This window comes from Panthera tigris, chromosome B3 (genome assembly GCF_018350195.1).
Source record: "Panthera tigris isolate Pti1 chromosome B3, P.tigris_Pti1_mat1.1, whole genome shotgun sequence".
Lineage (NCBI taxonomy): Eukaryota > Metazoa > Chordata > Mammalia > Carnivora > Felidae > Panthera > Panthera tigris.
The window spans coordinates 118,211,195-118,226,343 of NC_056665.1; the positions used below are offsets into that span (position 1 = coordinate 118,211,195).

Consider the following 15,149-nt stretch of genomic DNA (forward strand, 5'->3'; position numbering starts at 1 on the left):
TTCTTTCTTTCTTTCTTTCTTTCTTTCTTTCTTTCTTTCTTTCTTTCCTTCTTTCTTACTTTATTTTTAAGAATTCCAGGTGGTATTCTGGAACTTTTTATTTATTTATTTTTAATTTTATTTATTTATTTTGGAGAGAGAGAGAGTGAGTAAGGGGCAGAGAGAGAAGAAGAGAGAGAGAGAATCCCAAGCAGGTCTTGTACCATTAGCAGAGAGCCAGACATGGGGCTTGAACCCACGAACTGTGAGATCATGACCTGAGCTGAGTTGGACCAAGAGTAAGAGGCTTGGGGCGCCTGGGCAGCTTAGTCGATTAAGTGTCTGACTTCGGCTCAGGTCATGATCTCATGGTTTGTGAATTTGTGTCCCACGTTGGGCTCTGTGCTGACAACTCTGAGCCTGGAGCCTGCTTCGGATTCTGTGTCTCCCTCTCTCTCTGTCCCTCCCCTGCTCATTCTCTGTCTTTCTCTCAAAAATAAACAAAAGAAAAAAAGTCTAAGTCTTAACTGACTTAGCCTCTCAGGTGCCCCAATACTTGTTATATTTAAATTTTAATTCCTCACCATCATTTTTCTTGTGTTCCTTATCTGTGTTAATGATGTTGCCACCATCCCAGTTGCCAAGGCTTCTGACTCCTGCTAATTTCCTATGTTTGGTGAAACTTGGTGGTTTAAAACAATAGTTCTGAAAAACAACAGCAAGAACAAAAACAGTTCTGGAGGCCAGAAGTCTGAAATTGGTTTTAGTGGGCCAAAATCAAGGTTTTGACCAAGCCACACTGCCTGAAGGCTTTAGGGGAGAATCTGTTCCTTGTTTCTTTTAGATTCTGATGGCTGCCATGTTCCTTGGCTTGTGAGGACATCACTCTAATCTCTGCCTCTGTGGTCATGTTGACTTCTCCTCTTTCATCTGTGTCACATATTTATTTCTCTGCCTCCTTTTTTTATTATTAATATTTTTAAATTTATTTTTGAGAGAGAGCATGAGCAGGGGAGGGTCAGGGGGGTGGTGCAAAAGATGCAAATCAGGCTATGCACTGAGAGCAGCAAGCCCAATGTGGGGCAGAAACTCATGAACTGCAAGATCATGACCTGAGCCAAAGATGGATGCTCAACTGACTGAGCCACCCAGGCACCACTCTCTGCCTCCTTCTTAAGAAGATATGTGTGATTACATTTAGGGAACACCTAGATAATCAAGGCTATTCTCCCTAAGATCTCTAACTTGATGACATCTACAAAGTACTCCCCGCCCCCCCCCCCCATATAAGGTAACATTCGCAGGTTCCGGGGATTAGGATCTAGGTATCTTTCGGTGGGGAATTATTTAACCTACCATGCTCCTCCTTTACTTCCCTTAAGACATCTGAGTTCATCACTGAGTCCTGTTTACTCTTTGAGAGAGCTCTTAAATAATTTGTTGCTTTTCCATTTCCGGAAGCTATGGTTTTATTTAAGACCCACATCATCTCCCCCTTGTATTTTCAAACATTTTTTTTTACCACTTTTCCATAGTAAGGAATACATTTGAATTCATGACTCAATACATATATTCATATGAATATACATATCAAATACATACATACACATGTGAAGTGGAATAGGTTTGTAAAACAATATTTACCCTTATAGCATAGGTTCCAGTGTAAGGTTTTAAATTATTTTTAATGTTTATTTATTTTTGAAGGAGAGAGAGAGCATGAGTGATGAAGAGGCAGAGAGAGAGAGGGAGACACAGAATCCAAAGCGGGCTTCAGGCTCTGAGCTGTTAGCACAGAGCCCAACATGGGGTTCAAACCCAAGAGCCATGAGAAGTTGGATGCTCAACCAACTGAGCCCCCCAGGCACCCTCCAGTATAAGTTTTTTAAAGATTTCATTTTTTAAAAATGCTTGTCACAACCCATTAAGCTGATTTCATATCACCTATAGTTTGAGAAACACTGCCATGGGGTGCCTGGGTGGTTCAGTTGGTTAAGCATCCGACTCTTTTTTTTTTTTTTAATGTTTATTTATTTTTGAGAGAGAGAGAGAGAGTGCAAGTTGAGGAGGGGCAGAGAGAAAGGGCAACAGAGGATCCAAAGCAGGCTCTGTGCTGACAGCAGAGAGCCTGATGTAGGACTCGAACCCATGAACCACGAGAGCCGAAGTTGGACACCTAACCACCTGAGCCACCCAGGCGCCCCTAAGCATCTGACTCTTGACTTTGGATCAGGTCATGATCTCAGGGTTGTGAGATCCAGCCTCAAGTTGGGCTCCATGCTGGGCATGGAGCCTGCTTAAGATTCTGTCTCTCTTTCCCTCTGCCCCTCTCCCCTGCTTATGTGCTCTCTTTCTTGAAAGAAAGAAAGAAAGAAAGAAAGAAAGAAAGAAAGAAAGAAAGAAAGAAAGAAAGGTAGGAAGGAAGGAAGGAAGGTAGGAAGGTAGGAAGGAAGGTAAGAAGGAAGGAAGAAAGAAAAGAAAAGAAAGAGAAAAACACTGCCTTATGACTTTGTGCTAGCCTCCGAATTGATCTTTTTGTCTCCTTTCACCCAGTTGACATTCAACATTGATAGCAGGGTTTTCTTTCTAAAAATATTATTCTTGGGGCGCCTGGGTGACTCAGTTGGTTGAGCATCTGACTCATGTCCGTGGGTTCAAGCCCTGCATGGGGCTCTGTGCTGACAGCTCAGATCCTGGAGCCTGCTTTGGATTCTGTGTCTCCCTCTCTTTCTCTCTGCCCCTCCCCTGGTTACACTCTCTCTCTCTCTCTGTCTCTCAAAAAATAAAATGTTAAAAAAATGTTTTTTTTATATTATTTTCATTATCATTCTTCCAGATCAGAGACCTTTAATGGTTCCCTTTTGCCTAGTAAAGACCAAATGCCTTAATGTTGCATTCAAAGTCATCTAAAATCTGTGCCACCCTATTCACACCTGAATACATCATTCTTTTTTATGACTTTGTGCATTTGTTAATGCAATGCTTTTTTCCTTTGAGAATAGCCCCTTCCTCAACATGAAAATCCTGCAAAAAACAAAATTAAGATTAAGAATGTCAAGTTTAAATGTCATTTCTCCCTCTAAAGACTTCTCTAGTGATTGTCATAATTATTCTTTCTCTTTTTTTAATGTTTATTTATTTATTTTTGAGAGACCAAGAAAAAGCACAGAGGAGGGGCAGAGAGAAAGGGAGAGAATTCCGTGTGGGCTCTGTGCTCATAGTGCCACCCAGGCACCTCCATTATTACTCTTTCTTTAGGAATATTAATAACTGTCTTGGATTATAATAATAAATACCCACTTCATATAGTTTTTGTGAAGATTAAATGAGTTAGTATATATAAAGTGTTTTGAATAGTTCCTGGTACATATAAATGCTCAAGAAATATTAGCTATTATTATGGTTAGTGAGGAATATGTTCTGTCTCTTCAGATAATGAGCTCCTTGAGTGTAAACATCACATCTTACTATCTTATCTTCCAAATCTCCATCCTCCTCCCAGGACCTTACCCAAAGTTGGCATTCAGTATTTATGTAGTCCTGGAGAAGAAGCATTTACTATTAGAGCTGTGCATAAGGTGACTCAGTATATTTGTTTTTCACTGACTCATTAAACAATTTGAGATGTTTCACTTTACCATTAACCCTTGAACAACATGGGTTTGAACTGTGTGAGTCTATTTACATGCTGATTTTTTTTTTTTTACAGCACTGTAAATTTATTTTCCTTTCATTCTTGAATGTATTTTCTTTCTTTTATGATTTTCTTTTTTTTAAACTTTTTTTTTTTTTATTTTTGAGAAGAGAGAGAGCATGCGTGGGGGAGGAGAGAGAAAGAGGGAGTCACAGAATCTGAAACAGGCTCCAGGCTCTGAGCTGTCAGCACAGAGCCCAATGTGGGGCTGAACTCACAGACTGTGAGATCATGACCTGAGCCGAAGTCCGATGCTTAACCAACTGAGCCACCCAGGCGCCCCTCTTTCATGATTTTCTTAATATTTTCTTTTCTCTAGGTTTATTGTAAGAATATAATATATAATACATATAACATACAAAATGTGCATTAATGGACTGTTGACCAAGGCTTCTGCTCAATAGCAGGCTATTAGTCGTTAAGTTTTGGGAGAGTAAAAATTTATACTCAGATTTTCAACTGCCTGGGGGTTGGCATTGCTAACTCCTGTGTTATTCAACAATTATACAGACACTTTGTCTATAATTGAAATAACTTGCTTTAATGAGATTAAATTGATGATATGTTTTTAAAGTTTATTTATTTTCAGAGAGAGAGAGAGAGAGAGAGGGAGAATCCCAAGCAGGCTCCATGCTGACAGCATGCCTAACGCGGGCCTCTATCTCACAAACACTGAGATATGACCTGAGCTGAAATCAAGAGTTGGGGGGCACCAGGTGGCTTAGTCGGTTAAGCGTCCAACTCTTGGTTTCAGGTCAGGTCATGATCTCATGGTTTGTGGGTTCTAGCCCTGCAGAGGGCTCCTCGCTGGCAGTGAAGAGCCTGCTTAGGATTCTCTCTTTCTCTCCTTCTCTCTCTGCTCCTCTCCTGCTCTCTTTCTCTCTCTCTCTCAAATAAATAAACTGAAATCAAGTGTCGGATGCCTAACCAACTGAGCCACCCAAGCACCCTGATGATGTATTATTTATCAATACAGATAACATGCTTTTCTTTTCATTAAAAACATCACTCTGACAATAGTGAAAATAGATAACCTCTGTACAGGGCTGGCAATAGACTTTAACTTATAATCTAACTTTGGTCAATTGGTAGTGACTCTCAGAAAAATTTAATTAATTAATAAGAGTACCAAAAATTCAGTAGAAAGAATAGCTTGATCAGTTATTGATGTCTGATGTAGACATGGATTGAGACAGTATAAGCATTTGTACCATACATTTGCTATACTTGATTCACCTCATTTTAGTTGTGCTTACAACAAATAGTACTTCCATAGTCTATAGCCGGTCACTGGGGAATACACATCATCTGTGACTATAAAGCAAAAAGACACTGCTGATCCCTATGAAGGATTGAATATATGACTGTAGCCTGTCTCTCACCCCTTCCCTTTCATGAGCACTATAGTCTCACTTGTTAAACTGTGATGACAGGATCTGGAATAAAAAGGGATTCCTATTTAACAGGGGGTTTATAAGGCAGAATAACCCTAATGGCAACTATGTTTATTGTAGCAAAACTGTGGCTAGAAAACTGCATACCTGGACTATGTTGAAAACTGTGACTAAAAGGTTGTACAATATGAATATTAATAATCTCATATCAAATATTAGAACATAAATTGTGTTGCCTTGTATCTTTGGTAAAAACTTATACTTTTCTCCTTTAGTTTACTAAATAAACACAGAACTTTCGAACACTGTTTTGATTTTCACCAGGACCCTTCTTGTATGAAGAAAAAAACAGTGTTTTCCTTTTGGTGGTGCTCTACTTCTGTACCACCTTCTACTTCTGAAAAATATATCGTTGTGTTATGTCAGAACATTTAATTTATTAACTTTGATATCATAATTTATGTCCCTATACAGTAATCAATAAGATCTTTTTAGCTTTCTATCACCATTTTCGTGTGTATTTTTTTTAAAAGGTGTTTAAAAAAAAAAGAGTTTTATATATTAACTTAGATACTATCTTTGGAAGAGCTACATATATTTTATATTTGTTATATTCAGTCTGAGGTTGCTTCTCAGTCTTCATCTTAGTTGACCTAGCAGCATATTTTGACATGAATGATTTAGTTTCTCTTCGAAGTAATTTCAATGTTTGGCTTCTAGGACACTGTGCCCTCCTGATCTTCCTGTCTTTCTGGCTGCTCCTTCCCAGTCTCGTGTCTCCCACTTTTAAGTATTAGAGAACTCTAGGCCTCAGTTCTTGGATCTCTTCTCTGTTCTGTCTTCACCTATTCCCTGGATTATCTCATCTAGGTCATGGTTTTATCATCTATATGCTGATGGTTCCCACACTTGTATCCCTAACCCAGGCATCTCCTCTGAACTCCGGATTTGCACAGTTGGTTGCCTGGTATTTCCATTGGATGTCTACTAGACATCACACACTTAACATTTCCGAAACTGAGTACTGATATCCTTCCCCAGCCCCAGCTAAACCAACTTCCTATGTGTCTTTCTCAGATAGCAACAACTCCATTCTTCCTGTTGCTTAGGACAAACTCCCTGGTAATTTCTTAACTCCTTTCTCACACAGCCTATGCAAGACCTATTATCTTTCTTTTTTTCTTTTTTAAGTTTTTTAAATTTATTTTCAGAGAAGATAGAGAGTCAGGAAGGGACAGAGAGAGAGAGAGAGAGAGAGAGAGAGAGAGAATCCCAAGCAGGACCCACGCTGTCAGCACAGAGCCCAATGCAGAGCTTGAACTCACAAACCGTGAGATCATGACCTGAGCCGAAATCAAGACTTGGGACACTTAACCGAATGAGCCACATAGGTGCCCCAGTATCTTACTTAGTTTATTATCTGGCAAATTGTTAGCTCAATGACAGCAGGAATTTTTGTCTATATTATTCACTATTGTATTATCATATAGTATATTTTAATCACTGCAAGTGATTATAGCTGTTCCTGGTGTATTGTAGATGCTCAATAGTTATGTGTTGAATGGATAACTGTTTGAATAAGCTTTTCAATCTGCATGGAATAGACAAAATAAAATGGCAATCTTTCCATATCAAGAAGCTTTAAAGAATAATTGATTATATGATTTTCTTAAATATTTAATTTTCACACATATATTGTTATATGGGGTGTATGAATTTGCTAGGGCTGTCATAACAAATTCCACAGACGAGATGGCTTAAGCAACAGAAATTTATTTTCTTACAGCTGTAGAGGTGAGAAGTCCAAGATCAAGGTTTTGGAGGGTTGAGTTCCTCTCTCCTTGGCTTGCGGATGGCCATCTTTTCCTCTGGTCTTTTGTTTTTTCTTTCTAATTTTTTTTTATAGTTAAAAAAAATTTTTTTTACATTTATTTATTTTTGAGAGACAAAGCACAAGTGGGGAGGGGCAGAGAGAGAAGGAGACAGAATCCAAAGCAGGCTCCAGGCTCTGAGCTGTCAGCACAGAGTCCACAGTGGGGCTCAAACTCACAAACTGTGAGATCATGACCTGAGCCGAAGTCGGACACTTAACCAAATGAGCCACCCAGGCTCCCCTCTTTATAAATTTTTTAACATTTATTTATTTTTGAGAGAAAGAGACAGAGTGTGAGTGGGAGAGGGGCAGAGAGAGAGGGAGACACAGAATTGGAAGCAGGCTCCAGGCTCTGAGCTGTCAGCACAGAGCCCGATGGGGGGCTCGAACTCAAGCAGTGAGATCATGACCTGAGCTGAAGTCAGACACTTAACCAACTGAGCCATCTAGGTGTCCCTCCTTTGGTCTTCAATGGTCTTTTCTCTGTTTCTGTCTGTGTCCTAATCTGTTCCTATAATTCTTTTTTTAATGTTTATTTATTTTTGAGACAGAGAGAGACAGAGCATGAATGGGGGAGGGGCAGAGAGAGAGGGAGACACAGAATCGGAAGCAGGCTCCAGGCTCTGAGCCGTCAGCCCAGAGCCTGACGCGGGGCTCAAACCCACGAACCGCGAGATCGTGACCTGAGCCGAAGTTGGACGCTCAACCGACTGAGCCACCCAGGCGCCCCTCCTATAATTCTTATACGGGCAGCAGTCATATTGCACTTTTTTTTTTTAAGTTTATTTATTTATTTTGAGAGAGAGAGAGAGAGAGAGAGAGAGTGTAGGGGCAGAGAGAGAAGGAGAGAGGGAATCCCAAGCAAACCCACCAACCGTGAGATCATGACCTGAGCCAAAATTGAGTTGGACGCTTAACTGGCTGAGCCATTCAGGTGCCCCAGGGTACCAGTCATTGAATGTTACCTAAAATGATGACATTTACTTTAATTCACTCTTTAAATTCCCTATCTTTAAATACAGTCACATTCTAAGGAACTGAGTGTTAGGACTACAACATATGAATTTTGGAGTCAGGGGACACAATTCAGTCTATAACCAGGGGACTTGTTTCAACAGTTAAAACATTTTGCATGAATTAGATCACTCGCAAAATACTTTGTCCTGAAAGTTAAGTGTTTCTCATAACAGAATTTGAAATAATTCATTAGGGGTGCCTGGGTAGCTCAGTCAGTTGAGCGTCCAACTCTTGATTTCGGTTCAGGTCATGGTCTTGCGGTTTGTGGGTTTGAGCCCTGTGTTGGGCTCTGTGCTGACAGCCCAGAGCCTGCTTGGGATTCTCTCTCTCCCTCTATCTCTGCCCCTCTCCTCTATCCCTGCCCCACCCCTGCTTGCCCACGTGCACGCACTCTCTCTCTCTAAAAATAAGTAAACATTACAAAAATTCCGTTGTTTAAAAAAATAAAATAATTAAATTGAATAAATTAAAACAAAGTTTATATAGCCATATATGTCTGATCTCACACACACACACACACACACACACACACACACACACATTTATTGTGTACGTACATGGATTAAGCATTATGTTGAATATTTTAGACAATTAATCTCATTTAATCTTGATATTCTTACAAGTCAGATATTATATTTCCTCATTTTACGTATAATGAAACTGTGATTCAAAGAAGTTTGGTTGCTTCCCTAGAGAGTTGGGATTGGAACTCAGTTAATTGAATTTTTGTTCTTAACCATTGAATTATGGATGTCATAGAACAGTACAGTCCAATAGAGCTGTCTGCACTGTCCCAATAGAGTTGCCACCAGCCACATACAGCTATTAAGCTCCTGAAATGTGGCTAGTATGATTGAGAAACTGAACTTTAAATTGTATTTAATTTTAATTAATTTAAATTAAATAGCCACACATGGGTAGTAACTACCATATTGGATAACATAGTTATAGAAGGTTAAGTTGTGAAAACTAAATGTATAACTTATGCATAAGTAATCAGCAGTTTTTTAGAACAGAAATGAGGTTTCCTGTGCTTTGCTAGAATCTTTTTTTTTAATTTTCAAAAATAATACATGCACATGGTTTTATGCAAACAGTTCAAAAAAGGGTACAGTGGAAAATAAATTTTCCTCTGAACATAGACTCTCAGTTCCCTAAAGCAACCACTGTTTCTACTTTCTTTTTTTCTTCCAGAAATAGCTTATAGATACATAAATAGAACCAAACTTTTAAAAAATACAAATGAGCATTTTTAAACCAAATCACAACCTAATTTTTTAAAAGATTGAAAGCAAAAGATTTTTAAAATACTAATTCATTTTATTTCACTTTAAAAGAAAATTTATTTTTTGAGAGAGAGAGAGCACATGTGAGCAGGGGAGGGGCAGGGAGAGAGGAGGACAGAGACTCTGAAGCAGGCTGTGTACTGGCAGCCTAAAGCCCAATGCAGGGCTTGAACTCATGAACAGTTGTTTAACCAACTGAGCCACCCAGGCACCCCTGATTTCACTTTTAATCCTTTTTGGAGTGAGGGAGTGAGGTGTGCTATGCATAAATATGTTCCTATTTTCTAGCGTGAGTCTTCATACTATAGTAGATTTGAATTATATATATGCTTCACAAATTTTAAGTTCAGAGCTTCGTGGGGCACCTACGTGATTCAGTCGGTTGAGTCAGACTCTTGATTTTGGCTCAGGTCATGATTTCACAGTTCATGAGTTTGAGCTCTGCATCAGGCTCTAAGGTGACAGTGTGGAACCTGCTTGGGATTCTCTCTTCCTCTGTCTCTGTTCTTCCCCCACTTGTGCTCTCTCTCTCTCTCAAAAATAAATAAATAAACTTAAAAAAAGATGAAGTTAAAATATTCTTTAGTCTTATTTTATCCCTATAATATTTATACTAGCCAGCTATTTATTTATTTATTTATTTATTTATTTATTTATGTTAATTTTTTTAATGTTTATTTTTGAGAGAAAGAGACAGAGTGTGAGCAGGGGAGGGGCAGAGAGAGAGGAAGACACAGAATCTGAAGCAGGCTCCAGGCTCTGAGCTGTCAGCACAGAGCCCGATGAAGGGTTCGAATTCACCAATCGAGAGATCATGACCTGAGCCGAAGTCGGATGCTCAACCGACTGTACCACCCAGGCGCCCCACTTGCCAGCAATTTAAGACCATGTGTTCCAAATAGCTAACCATTTGTAAATTTAATATTGCCATGATGTGAAATTATAGTGTTTACCTTAGATTATAGGTCAATGTTATTTCCTACTTGATCACCACTTTATTAATACAGCCTTTCTAACTCATTAGATCAGTATATTTATTATATAAAAGTTATTAACACTTTATTTTATTAGATTTACAACAGTTGTAATGTGATTCTCATAAACAAAAATTGTTTTTTTTTTCTACTACAGAAAACTTGAGAATATTGTCTTTAGGAAGAAACAACATAAAGAACTTAAATGGACTGGTAGGTTGTTATTTATTTCTTTAAAAAAAGCATGCACTTTTCCCCTTAATATACAAGTAATATTTGTTCATTGCAGAAATTGCAAAATCAAAAAGCAACTATAAAAAGTACCTATAGGGGCGCCTGGGTGGCGCAGTCGGTTAAGCGTCCGACTTCAGCCAGGTCACGATCTCGCGGTCCCTGAGTTCGAGCCCCGCGTCAGGCTCTGGGAGGATGGCTCGGAGCCTGGAGCCTGTTTCCGATTCTGTGTCTCCCTCTCTCTCTGACCCTCCCCCGTTCATGCTCTGTCTCTATCTGTGCCAAAAATAAATAAAAAACGTTGAAGAAAAAATTAAAGTTAAAAAAAAAGTACCTATAAGCCACTGACAGTGTAAATATTGTTAACATTTTGATTGATATCTTTCTTGTCTTTTTTCTATTCTTTGATGGGTATGTAGAAAATGAAATCATACTATACATATTGTTTTGCTCTCTTTTTTTACTTAATATGTAAAAATCATTTTTTTCATGTCATTCATTCCTTTAACAAAATCATTCAATATATTTCCTGAATGCCTACTTTAAGCCAGGCACTGTTCTAGGCATTAGGGATACAGAAGAATAGGTAATGAAGTCCTTGCTCTCCTAGAACTTCGATTACAGTAGAAGTAGACAGTCTAGAAAATATTTGTATAATGCATATGCAATACATTGTATAATACAGTTGGTGATAAATGCAATGAAGAAAAGCAAGGCATATACGAGAACATAGATTGACAGGAAATGAGGAAAAAAGCTATAGGGCTGACCAAGGGACAGGTACTCTGGACTGAAGTGGGACAAGTGCAAATGTCCTGAAACTGAAGCTGCTCCAGATGCTTGAATTAGAGCAGAAGAGTTGAATGAGGGTAGGGAATTGCCCTCAGTGAGCTTGGAAAGGGAGCCAGGAATGAGGCTACATTGGGTCTTACAGGTAATGATAAGATTTTAGATTTTTTTTTCCAAATGGCTTACAAAGCCACTGGAGGTTTTTGATCAGAGGATGTAACTTAAGTTTTTAAAATAATTTTCAACTGTACCCCTTTTTTTATGATAGCATAATATTCTGTTTTACTGATATACCATAATTTTTTAAATCAGTTACTTATTACTCATTATTTATTTCCAGTTTGGAGTTATTATAATCAATGCTATTATGAATCTCCTTTTAGCTATATTATTGCACACATCTATGAATAATTCCTTGGATAAATTCCTTGAAATGGAATTGCTGGGTCAAAAGGTATGAATTCCTTTTAAGGCTTTTGTGGCATATTACCAAGTTACCCTTTGGGAAGTTTTAACAGTTTATATTCCTACCAGTAATGTATGAGGGTTCCCATTTCCCCTTATCAAACTTGGGCATTTAAAAATTTTTTAAGTTTTTGACAGGGAATTTTTTGGCCATTTGAATTTCCTTGCAGAGAAGTTGAGATGAAACAATATTGTAAAATTAGGCAGTTTTGGGAATGACAAAGCTAATGTCTTTTTCTTGTATTTGTTCCCAAACAGATAATAATTTTTTAAAAAGTGTATATTGTTAAATAATTTTATAAACATTCCCAATGTTTTTATGACTCTGGCCTTCTCCCCACTCCCAGCCCCACCCCCAGTAAGCCTAGCTTGTGCTTCCCAAGAACCAGTGGGGTTGAAACTGCAGTGCTTCTCAACAGTAACCTCCCAAACCACACAGGCTGAAATAGCCACCCCCTCATTACAGAGGCAGCTGTAATAGCCAAATAGGAGGCAGTGTTCAGCTGCCTGAAACATGGAATGTTAAATTGAAGGGAAAGGGTCTATTTAAAACTACTTAGGAAAACTGACAGGATACATTGCGAGCCCATTTGTGTATATGATCTGGCCTCTGCCTTCCTTTCAGATGTTATTCCATGTTACTCTTCTTCCTAGTTGGTAATCTCTAGCCACTGGTCTTTCTCCTCCTTGAGCATGCCAAGTCCGTTCCCACCTGAAGGACCTTTCTACTTCCCATTTCTTTTGCCTTAAAAACTCTATTACCTTGGACTTCTACGTTACTGACTCCTTCTTAACCTTCACACTTCAGCTTAGATGTCACTTCCAGCTGCCATATATCTAAAGTAGCCCTCTGGGCAAAAACTCTTACCGCTTATAATTTTTTTCAACTTTCTTATTACTATCTGAAATTCTCATTTATTTGTTTTCTGTCTTTGTCTCTTTCTGTCATGTCACACGCACACACACACACACACACACACACACACAAATACACACACACACAAATACACACACACAAATCCTAATGAGTACCTTAGTTTTGTTCATGAACATATACATTAGTGCTTGATATATGTAATAGGCACTCTGTAAATAATACACTGAGTGACTCAATATATTACTAATTACAAAAACTATTAATTCTAAGCGTAATATATGTTAATTATAAAAAACAAGTCAAGCAATTCATAAATATATGCAATACACTGTGAAAGTCTTTCCTCTTTTTACCTATAGATATCTGTGTGCATGTGTATGTATGTATATATATGTTATATATGTTTGCACTGATAATACACAGGCCATATTTTTTCTGCTTTTTCATTCAGTAGCATATCATAAATATCCTCCCATGTCAAAACATGCAAATTTAATGCATTCTTTTTTATATAACAATGTATTTAACTATTCCTATACTGCTGAGCATTTAGATTATTTTCTTGCGGAAGGTGTGCCTCTCTCTCTTTTTTTTGCTGTTACAAATCATGTTGCAATGAACATCTTCACACATATAACCTTCAATAGTTATTTGAATGTTGATAGAGGCTAGATTGCTAAAAATAGAAATGGTGAGGATATTTGTGTGCATTTAAATTTGTGATGGGTGCCTCAAATTGCTCTCACAATGCTAATTCTAGTTTCTTCCATCTATGGTATACTTCCATCTATGGTATATGGATGAGGATTATTCCCTCCACCCTCAATATCCATTTATCCATATTTTTTAATCCATATTTTTAAATTTCTTTTTTGGGGAGAGAGAGAGAGAGTGGGGGAGATGGGGAGTGGGAGACAAAGAAAGAGAGAGAGAATCCCAAGTAGGCTCCATGCTCAGCGCAGAGCCCACCGTGGGGCTGGATCCCACAACCCTAGGATCATGACCTGAGCTGAAAGCAAGAGTTGGATGCTCAACTGACTAAGTCACTCAGGTGCCCCTTTAATCCATATATGTTTCGATTTTTATAGTGTGTATTTATTTTTGAGAGAGGGAGAGAATCAGAGTGTGAGTGGGGGAGGGACAGAGAGAGAGAGACGGAGGCACAGAATCCCAAGCAGGCTCCAGGCTTCGAGCTGTCAGCACAGAGCCTGACGCAGGGCTCGAACTCACAAACTGCGAGATCATGACCCGAGCCAAAGTCAGACACTTAACCAACTGAGCCACCCAGGTGCCCCAATCCATATTTTTAATATTTGCCAATATGATAGGCAAAAATGGAGTATTGTGTTGTTTTAATCTGTTTTCTTCAGTTAGTTGTGACCTTGAATGTCCTCCTATATATTTGTTATATGTTTCCTCTTTTGGTAATTGACCAAACATAGTTATTACTCATTTTTCTATTGGCTTTATTTTTTCTTATTGCATTCTAGGCACTATCAATATTCCTAATAATTATCCATTGTTGAGAATATTATTACTATTATTGCTGTTGTTAACATTTATTAGCTATGTAACAGACTCTTTACATGCATTATTTCATTTGAAATTCACAAGTATATAATGTCCTCATTTAAAGATTAAAAAAAATCCTCAGTTCAGAATAAAGACACTCGGGCTCAGGCAGTTATCTAAAGTGCCCAAGTATAGTGAACAGGCACTTTTAAATATTGTTGCTGAGACCAGAAGTTTGTCAATAGCTATCACAGTCTTCAATGTGTATTTACTTTGTCCCAACTATTCTATATCTAGGACTTTTTCATCCTCACATACATGAGCAAAGATGTTGGACCAAGTATGTTCATTGCAACAAAGCTTGTATAAAAAAACGTCAACAATCTTGGGGTATATCAATTGTAGAATAGCTAAATAAATAAATATAAATAAATAAATAAAATATATCAAGAGGAAAAATGAGGTAGGACTTACCTATACATGCTGGATGGAATAATTTGCAAGGTATGTTGTTAAGTGAAAAAAAAAAGCAAAGTATATAATTGTGTGTGTGTGTATACACACACACACACACACACATATATACATGTATACATATGTATATGTATATATATACACATAGAATATTTGTGGTGATAGCTGTTACCTCTGAAGAAAGGAAGGGGGTGTGGGGCGAGGAAGACTTTTCTTTTTATGCTTGTTTGTACTGTTTGGGTTTTTGTTGTTATTGTTGTTATCTTATGTTATTCTTTACTTAAAAAAAATAACCACACTAGTGATTCCCCCCTAATATACAAACAAAATACTTGTTTACCCATGTTTATAACAGCATTATTCACAATAGCCAAAAGATTGTAGCAATCCAAATGCCCATCTATGGATGAACAGATAAATAAACAAAAAAGATGATGGAAGAGATGGAAGACTTAGCCAACATAGTCAAATCTAGGCAATCTGATTTCAGATTTCACACTGTAATTTAATGCAATAGCTTTCAGAATTTATTTTCCTTTAAAGATTTTATTTTTAAATAATCTCTACACCCACCATGGGGCTCG

General features: G+C 37.9%; 1 protein-coding gene across 1 annotated transcript in view; it reads left to right on the forward strand.

Annotated features, from left to right (window-relative positions):
* DNAL1 (dynein axonemal light chain 1) overlaps positions 1-15,149 on the forward strand; it is a 45,136-nt gene that overhangs the window by 18,712 nt on the left and 11,275 nt on the right. Inside the window, exon 5 of the mRNA XM_007095087.3 lies at positions 10,375-10,430. Within this exon, the coding sequence (XP_007095149.1) occupies positions 10,375-10,430 (56 nt within the window). The remainder of the gene's footprint in view (positions 1-10,374; positions 10,431-15,149) is intronic.